Source organism: Bison bison, unplaced genomic scaffold (genome assembly GCF_000754665.1).
Source record: "Bison bison bison isolate TAMUID 2011002044 unplaced genomic scaffold, Bison_UMD1.0 scf7180017864034, whole genome shotgun sequence".
Taxonomy (NCBI): domain Eukaryota; kingdom Metazoa; phylum Chordata; class Mammalia; order Artiodactyla; family Bovidae; genus Bison; species Bison bison.
In genome coordinates this window covers 4647315-4657536 of record NW_011494606.1, presented here as the reverse complement: position 1 = coordinate 4657536, position 10222 = coordinate 4647315, and the positions used below count along the sequence as shown (strand labels likewise).

General features: G+C 37.5%; 1 protein-coding gene across 1 annotated transcript in view; it reads left to right on the top strand.

The window, feature by feature from the left end:
- IQCH (IQ motif containing H) overlaps positions 1-10222 on the top strand; it is a 230139-nt gene that overhangs the window by 216279 nt on the left and 3638 nt on the right. The window contains exons 19-20 of the mRNA XM_010834520.1: positions 576-637; positions 5625-5733. Of these exons, the coding sequence (XP_010832822.1) occupies positions 576-637; positions 5625-5733 (171 nt within the window). The remainder of the gene's footprint in view (positions 1-575; positions 638-5624; positions 5734-10222) is intronic.

The window sequence follows — 10222 nt, the reverse complement described above, 5'->3', positions numbered from 1 at the left end:
TCACTTACATGTAAAATCCAAAAAAAACGTCAAACTCAACGAAACAGAGTAGAGTGGCGGTTACCAGGGCCTGGGGTGGGTGGGGGATTGGGAGAATATTGGTCAAAGGGACAAATTTGCAGTTGGAAAATTAGAATAGGTTCTGGGAAATCTAACAAAGAGCATCGTGATTACAGTCAACAATATTATATTATATACTTCAAAATTGCCATGAGACTAGATCTTTAATATTCTCACCACAAAAATGAAATCATAATTATGTGATGAGATAGGGGTCTTAGCTAAAGCTATTGTGATAATCAAATTATAATAAATAAATATATCAAATCAACATGTTGTACACTTTAAACTTATACAATGTTTGATGTAAATTATAATCTCAATTGAAAGACAACACTGACCAGGAATATATCTATTCCATATTCTGGAGACAGCCTTTCCAAATGTGCTTCTGACAATATTTGCAATTAGTTCTAGACTTCAATTCAAATCAGCCTTAGTGGTCTTAGTGTAGTACATTTTCTTTGTTTCCAACATAATATGCTATTTCTCTTCTTCCCATTCAAATTTTATAGGACAGACAAGGAACTATCTTTATATTATTTGAAAACTTGAAGAGAGACAGGTTGGGAATGTTGTAAGTATGAAGTATATCTAAGAGATGTAATAAGCTAAGAAAATAGACTATAACAACCAACAAGAATGATGCTTCTTTTGCATTTTAATCAGTGTGCTGATTTATTGAAAGTCTATCTTGTTTTATTCAGATCTTTAAGTATTTCATAAATTGACTTGAGATGTGTCAGTGGGAGTTCATTATTATAACTGATTAATTATCCAGAATCGATGGGTAAGAGTCTAGTTTTAACAACATATTATATTCAAACACATATACCTACAAGCCACAGCAAATCTGACTAATGAGGAACCAGCTCAGATGTCCTGATTGCAGAAGGGCAGTTGTCATTCTGACATGCTTAGAAAAATGGTCTGATGACTTGGCAAGATGCTCCCTAAAAGGCAGGGTCTATAGCCTCTTCTCAGATCTAGTTCCAGCCCTGATGCAGTCTCCACATTTTATGCTAAGAGTCCTTTCCACCATTCAGGGGGTTTCTCTGTGTTTCCCTGTTTCCTGCAAATTTCTCTCCAGCTTATTCTGGAGAGCTTAGTAAAAGCTGTTACCTCATCTAGGACTCAGAACTTTCCAGCCATAGCCTTGAACTGTATATTATTCATATCTTGAAATATGGTTATTTGGTACCTTTAAGTCATTCTGATTTGTTGGGAAACTTTCTATCCTATATTTTTCTTCCTTTTAATATTTACAGCACATTGAAAAAGATAAGATGAACAAATATAAACTTTTCTTAGTGTTGCTTTATTTTCTCTGGAGGATTGAGAGGCTTTTTCATGAGTTGGCTGGGTTTTGTTTGGGTTTATGACAATCAGGCCATATCAGGTGAGAGCTCTAAGAGGGAACCTTCCACATCAAAATTGTGTGGCTTGGCTTCACTGGGGTAACTTCATCTGATTTCACTTATACTAGGATATTTCTGGAAATAGTGGAATTTAAGTAGAAAGCTCAAGGAAGGAAAAAATGAAGGAAGTTCTAGAGATGAATTATTAATAGAAAGGGGACATACAGTCGATCTAGTTTCTTGGATCCCAAGCTGGGAACCATGGACCTGAGGAGGCTGAGGGGGTGGTTAGAGGAGCTTGAATCCATGTGTGGACTCAGCATCATACACACACACACACACAATTTTTTTTAAAGTATGAGTCTCAATCTTTAGGATATGTAAGAATCACCTTGAGGGACTTTGTGAAACTACACAATCAAAGAGTCTGATTTTGTCGATCTGGATGGGACCCAGGAATTTGGAGAAGCACCTGGGGTCCAATACATACTGACCTTGTGGCAATGAAATACAAATCACTGTTAAAAAATTAATTATTCTCAGATCTCTCTTGGTAATTGTCACATTGCACTTGAAAATATGTGGACTATTTTCAAATATCTTTTGATAATGATTTCTAACATCATTCCACAGTGCTAAGAGAACAGACTCTGTACCATTTCAATACCTTTAGACCATGAAATTTTTTGTACCTTTTTTTTATGCCCCCAGATATGTTCCAGTGTCTCCTGGTTTGTAGTCTATGGGAACTTGAATAGAATTTGTATCATGCTATTGTATGAAAGTTGTATATATCTTAATTATGTTGAATTGGTTCATAGTGCTATTCAGGTCTACTATATCCTTCTACTTTTCTGTCTGTTCATTCTATTAATTTTTGAGAGTTTGATATTGAAACTCCTACTAAAAATTTTAATTTATCCACTTAAAAAGTTGTAAAATATAGTAGAACTGTATGTAACTTTGTTCTGTGTTTTCCAAGTCTACTATAAATGTGTTATTATACTTTCATAATTTAAAAAAGAAAAAAATGAAAAAAAATTAATGACTCTAAAGTTGTCTTTCCCCTTCATGGATCACAGCTTTGTCGTGGTGAAGGGCCATCCAGGATGGACAGGTCATAGTGAAGAGTTCTGACAAAACATGGTCCACTGGAGGAGGAAATGGCAACCCACTCCAGTATTCTTGCCTGGAAAACCACATAAACAATATGAAAAGGCAAAAAGATTTGACACCTGAAGATGAACCCCCAGGTTGGAAGGTGTTCAATATACTACTGGGAAAGAGCAGAGAGCAATTACTAATAGCTCCAGAAAGAACGAAGCAATAGGGCGAAACCAGAAATGACACTCAGTTGTGGACGTGTCTAGTGATGAAAGTAAAGTCCATGCTGTTAAAGAACAATACTGAATAGGAACCTGGAATGTTAGGTCCATGAATCAAGGTAAGTTGGATGTGGTCAAGCAGGAGATGGCAAGATTGAACACCAGCATCTCAGGAATCAGTGAATTAAAATGGATGGGATAGACAGATGAATGGCTAAGGAAGTTATGGTACACATACATAGTGGAATATTACTCAGCTATAAAAAGGAATGCATTTGAGTCTGTTCTGATGAGGGAGATGAACCTAGAGCCTATTATACAGAGTGAAGGAAGTCAGAAAGAGAAAGACAAATATTGTATATTAATGCATATATATGGAATCTAGAAAGATAGTACTGACAATCCTATGTGCAGGGCAGCAAAGGAGACACAGACATAAAGAACAGACTTTTGGACACAGTGGGGGAAGGAGAGGATGGGATGATTTGAGAGAATAGCACTGAAACATACACATTACCATATGTAAAATATGTAGCCAGTGGGAGTTTGATGTATGACAAAGGGAACCCAAAGCCAGTGCTATGTGACAACCTAAAAGGTGGGAAGGGGAGAGAGGCAGGAGAGGGGTATAAGAGGGAGGGGACATATGTATGCTGCTGCTGCTGCGTTGCTTCAGTCGTGTCCGACTCTGTGCGACCCCACAGACGGCAGCCCACCAGGCTTCCCATCCCTGGGATTCTCCAGGCAAGAACACTGGAGTGGGTTGCCATTTCCTTCTCCAATGCATGAAAGTGAAAAGCGAAAGGGAAGTCACTCAGTCGTGTCCAACTCTAGCGACCCCATGGACTGCAGCCCACCAGGCTCCTCTGTCCATGGGATTCTCCAGGCACAAGTACTGGAGTGGGGTGCCATTGCCTTCTCCAGGACATATGTATACCTATGGCCAATTCATGTTGATGTATGGCAAAAATCATCACAATTTTGTGAAATAATTATCCTACAATTAAAAATTTAAAAAGATTAGTTCTAAAACAATGGAAAATAAATAAAATGGATGAGAATGGATGAATTTCATTCAGATGACCATTATATCTACTACTGTGGGTGAGGCAGATTTTATTTTCTTGGGCTCCAAAATCACTGTGGACAATGACTGCAGCCATGAAATTAAAAGATACATAAACCATCTCCTTGCTCCTTGGAAGGAATGTTATGACAAAACTAGATAGCATATTAAAAAGCAGAGACATTGCTTTGCCGACAAAGGTCATATAGTCAAAGTTATGGTTTTTCCAGTACTCATGTATGGATGTGAGAGTTGGACCATTAAGAAGGCTGAGCACAGAATTGATGCTTTCCAACTATGGTCTGGAGAAGACTCTTGAGAGTCCCTTGGAGACTCCCTGGAGCAAGGAGATCAAACCAGTCAATCACAAAGGAAATCAACTCTGAATATTAATTGGAAGGACTGAAGCTGAAGCTCCAATACTTTGGCCACCTAATGTGAAGAGCCAACTCACTGAAAAAGATCTGACTCATTGGAAAAGACCCTGATTCTGGGAAAGACTGAAGGCAAAAGGAGAAGGTGGCAGCAGAGGATGAGATGATTAGATGGCATCACCAACTCTATGCGCATGAATTTGAGCAAACTCTGGGATATAGTGGAGGACAGAGAAGCCTGGCGTGCTGCAGTCCATGGGGTAGCAAAGAATCCAACACAACTTAATGACTGAACAACAACAACAAAAATTTGCCTTTGGCTATTGGTTTTTCTATTAAAAGAAAAGATACCAATGTTCAGTAGCTATAAGGTGGTCCTTGGATTGGGGGAATATAACTCAAGAAGTTTGGAAGTACTTGTCTAGTCCACTTCCTTCATCTCAGAGAAAAGAAATGAAAACCCAGAGAGCTTAAGTAGCTTCCCCAAAGTCAGACGCAAGGCATAGAGCTCTGGTCTCCTGTCTTGGAACTGGGAAGATTTGTACTTCCAACCTGATCCAAGGAAAGCCCAATCAGGCTGTAAGGAAGCCATTCCAAAAGGGTCTAAGCCTGACTCTACGGTGACTTACTTTACAGATAACAACTGGCAAAGAAGTAATCCCAAAGTTATTTTCAGCTGCCTTAAGAGGCATTAGCTCTTTAGGTTCACCCCCTCGGGACAGAACAATTTTTTAAAAATTAGTCCATTCATTTAATCTATTTTTTCCTTTGATTAAAAAAAGTTTGAATAATTGCTAGCAAAGTACCCTGCAGTTTTGTTTCCAAGTTAAAATTTACAATGATCTAGTGGTTTGGGAATGTTCACTGACTATAATTTAGTCCTACAAGATGGTTTCCAAGTTCTCTGAAATCTTCTTTAAATGTGTGTTCAGGTTTATAAAGACAGCTATTCATGAATGGGGCACATTCTCCTCTGCACATAGATGGGATGCATTCATAAGTGGCAGGAATCACTTGTATACATGAAACAGAAAATAAACCCTAGATGAAAGTCTCCAGAATACTGAGGTGCCAATGTCTCTGTAGGCAAGTAAATTGTTAAGCATGAATTACACTGAGAAACAATTCTCTTAAACTAACAATTTTTAAAATGAGCTAATTCTAGTGTCCTAGCTCAGTGGTGGCCTTTTGCTAGGAATGACTGAACCTGTTCCTACATTCTGCTATGTTGATTAATAAAAAATATTTATTACACAAATCCTTTTTGTTGACAAGTTAAAATGGAGCCTCATCTTTCATATCTCCCTGAAGATTGCCACCTTGTGAGATTGAAAATACTCATTCAATTCCATCACCAGACAGGCACAAATGAGAGGGTGATTGTTTTTAAGCATGTGAGGGGAATCGTTGGTAAACTCATTTGTTTGGATATCATTAACAGAACAATCGGTGAGGATCTCCAGGGGGTCCTCATGACCTTTGCTCGCAATCTCTTCATCATCCATCAAGAAATATCAGCACCTAATATGCAAGGCGAGACCAATTTTAAGGTGAGGTGTTAATTAACTAACGATCCTGGTTAATTTCTATACAAGGGCTGAAAATACCTCATGCTGTATTGTAAACAAGTGCTAAATCATTTTTTTTTCATTGTAAGCGGTACATATTTTACAGCATGTAGGGTCAATATTATAAGGTTCCCACTGAACCTGTTAGTTAAATTTAATAGTTTGAAACTTTTTCTTTAAATATAGTAGACTTGTTTTAACTTGCTATTTCCAAATCTAAGCTTACAAGACAACAGGGCTTTCTGATGTTGAAGGTGACATTGAAGTGCCACAATTGAGCCAAAACAGAGACTGTCACGACCAAAAATCCTGACTATAAGCTACCTATATTTCAGATAATACGATATCTGGCTAAGGATTCCTGGGAAGTCTAAGTTTCTAAAGCCAGAAAAGTTCTGCAATCCCATGAAGGACAGCGTGTATAAGGAGAAACAGAAGAAAACCTCAGTATGTTTGTAAGCCATCTGCTCCACCCCATTTTGCTGAAGTGGGACAGGTATATCATCATAACGTTTTGAAGCTTCCAAACATCACCTAAGGATGTTGCTTCAGGAAATCCAGTCGTGTAATTGTCTAGAACTCTCTAAACTCTATAAAATGAGAGCAAGATATACCAAAATTTTTAAAATATCAGCTAAACAGAGACAAACACTTGATATTGCTCACTGGAGTGTGCATCTGGTTCCCAGTCAGCCTTCATCTTGTTTGAATGGGTCAAGTAACTCAGGAGATTCAATTAGAAACCACATGTGATTTTTCTCTTAAATGGAAAGCCCAACAAAAGCTTGATAAAAATAAAAATTGGGAATTTTTTTTTTTTCCTTGAGCTAGGGCCCAGTCCTGCTCAGCCAGTTGAGTCACTCAGTCATGTCTGACTCTGAGACCCCATGGACTGCAGCATGCCAGGCTTCCCTGTCCTTCACCAACTCCTGGAGCTTGCTCAAACTCACATCCATCAAGTCAGTGATGCCATCCAACCATCTCATCCTCTGTCGTCCCCTTCTCTTCCTGCCTTCAATCTTTCCCAGCATCAGGTTTTTCTATGGAGTCAGTTCTTCACATCAGGCAGCCAAAGTATTGGAGCTTCAGTTTCAGCATCAGTCCTTCCAATGACTGTTCAGGACTGATTTCCTTTAGGATTGACTGGTATCTCTTTACAGTCCAAGGGACTCTCAAGAGTCCCTCTATAACAGTAATAATGATAATGCTTTGCTCTTCAGAGTGATTTTATGTGTTGCATCAACTTTCACTGGTCTTTCTAAAGGATCTGTGCTCATCATTTATATTCTAAGTTCCTGCCAGCTAGCATCATTTCATCTGTTACCATAATGTGCAAAATTCTGAGCCTATTGCACGTGATCAGTTTAGTCTGTCCAAATACAGCTAATAGTCAGGATCAGATGGTGCTGTGGACTGAACTATGTTCTCCCAAAGTTCACGTGTTGAACTCTTCATCCCCAGTATGATAATATATGAAGAAGGTGACCTTGGGAAGTAATTATGTTTAAATGAAGTCATAATGGTGGGATCCTCATGATGGGATCAGTGTCCTTATAAGAGACCACAGACCCTGCACTCTTTCTTTCTCTCTGTCTGTCTCTGTCTCTGTCTCTCCACTAAATGGGAACACAGCAAAAAGATGGCTGTCTGCAAACCAGAGAGCTCTCACCAGGAACAGAAAGAGCCAGCGCCTTGCCCTCAAACTTCCCAGCCTCCAGAAATGTGAGAAATAAATTTTTGTTGTTTAAGCCACCCCATCTATAGTGTTTTGTAATAGCAGCCTGGGCAGACTAAGGCACAGAGTTTATCCCCCAAACCATGCAGACTTAGTAGACTCCAACCTCGGACTTGAGGTTGGCAGAGCCAACTGCTATTGACAAAATAAGGCCTTTTCTCTCTGCCCTTTTCTGACTTTAAAAATCACCAGAAGTCAGATATTCTGAAGTAGCTTTTATTTTTATTTTTTTTCACTTTCTCAGCTACTTTTATTTTATTTTAATTTTTTATTTTTTTTTACTTTACAATATTGTATTGGTTTTGCCATCCATCAACATGCATCTGCCAGTAGCTTTTAAATATCTCATGGTTTCTGCATCTCATGTGAATCATTGCTATCTTTTTTTTTTAACCCAATGGCACCCCACTCCAGTGTTCTTGCCTGGAGAATCCCAGGGATGGGGGAGCCTGGTGGGCTGCCGTCTATGGGGTCACACAGAGTCGGACACGACTGAAGTGTCTTAGCAGAAGGTCCAAAGGTAAAAACTTTAAATTTTGATAAAATAGGAATAACTTTTAAAAACTTAAAAAGTGTAATAGATTCATTTTTGGTAGTATTTTTGTCTACTATCCTAACTGCAGCCTGATAAGTATTTTCAGTTTGTAAACAAGGATTTATCAGCAAAGTAAAGGCCAAATAAAAATGAAAGGTGATGCAGAAAAAGCATTTAACAAAACTTAACATCCTTTCTTGATTAAACAAAACACTCAAACAAACTAGGACTAAAAAGTAACTTCTTCAACCTGATAAGGGCATCTGGGAAAAAGCCACAGCTAACCTCATAGTTAATGGTGCAAGACTGAAAGCTTTCCCCGCAAGATCAGGAACAAGACAAGGATGTCTTCTCTCACCACTTCTATTCATCATTATATTGAAGGTTCTAGCCTGGACAGTTAGGCAAGAAAAAGAAATAAAAGACACAAGTTTGAAAAGAAATGAACTATCTTTATTCACAGATGACATGATCTTGTATATAGAAATCCTAAAGAACTCATAAACAATCTGTTGGAACTAATAAACAAATTCAGCAAGTTTTTAAGACCCAATAGCTATATATTAATATAAATATCAGTTGTATCTCCATATATCAGCAATGAACAATCTAAAATTAATTTTTAAATAAAAAAGAATAAAATATTTACGAATAAGTTTAGCAGAACGTGTATAAGACCTGTCTGCTGAAAACTACAAAACAGCATAAAAGAAAGGAGATCTAAATAAGTGGAAAGACATTCTATGTTTACGGAACAGAAAACTTAACATTGCTAAAATGGCAGTACCCTCCAAATTGATTCATAGATTCATTGCAATTCCTATCAAAATCCTAGCTGGCTTTATTGCAGAAATTGACAAGATAATGCTAAAATTCATTTGGAAATTTGAGAGATCCAAAATAGTCAAAATAATCTTGGGAAAAAAGAACAAAGAGGGCCTCTAAATTTTAAAAACTTACTACAAAGCTACAGTAATCAAGAATATGTGGTACTGTTATAAGAACAGACGTATAGATGAATGGAATAGAATTGAGAGTCCAAAAACAAATCTTCACTTTTACAGTCAATTGACTTTCAACAAGCGCCAAGCCCATTCAATGAAAAAAGAATAGTCTTTTTGATAAATAGTGCTGGGACAAATGGATATCCACATGCAAATGAATGAAGCTGTACCTCTCAACTCCATAGCAAATACAAAAGTTAAGTAAAATTGGATTAAAGACATAAATGTAAAAGTTTTAAATTCTTAGAAGAAAACAGGTATAAATCTTCAAGACCTTGTGGTTAGCAATGGCTTCTTAGATATACGTTAAGTGCAATCAAGCAACATAAAAATACTAAGTTGGATTCCATCAACATTGACAACTTCTGTGTACACCAAAGGATACTTACAAAAGTGAAAAGACAACTTAGAGAACTGGCGAAATTATTTCCAAATCATGTATATGATATCTCTAGTGTCCACAGTATATAAAGCACTCTTACAATTCAACAACAGAAAAACAACCCAATTAAAAAGTGAGCAAAACTTCCAAAACTATGTTGAATAGTAATGGTGAAAGTGGGCACCCTTATCTTGTTCCTGACTTTAGAGGAAATGCTTTCAATTTTTCACCATTGAGGATAATGTTTGCTGTGGGTTTGTCATATATAGCTTTTATTATGTTGAGGTATGTTCCTTCTATTCCTGCTTTCTGGAGGGTTTTTATCATAAATGGATGTTGAATTTTGTCAAAGGCTTTCTCTGCATCTATTGAGATAATCATATGGTTTTTATTTTTCAATTTGTTAATGTGGTGTATTACATTGATTGATTTGTGGATATTGAAGAATCCTTGCATCCCTGGGATAAAGCCCACTTGGTCATGGTGTATGATCTTTTTAATGTGTTGTTGGATTCTGATTGCTAGAATTTTGTTAAGGATTTTTGCATCTATGTAATCAGTGATATTGGCCTGTAGTTTTCTTTTTTTGTGGCATCTTTGTCAGGTTTTGGTATTAGGGTGATGGTGGCCTCATAGAATGAGTTTGGAAGTTTACCTTCCTCTGCAATTTTCTGGAAGAGTTTGAGCAGGATAGGTGTTAGCTCTTCTCTAAATTTTTGGTAGAATTCAGCTGTGAAGCCGTCTGGACCTGGGCTTTTGTTTGCTGGAAGATTTTTGATTACAGTTTCAATTTCCGTGCTTGTGATGGGTCTGTT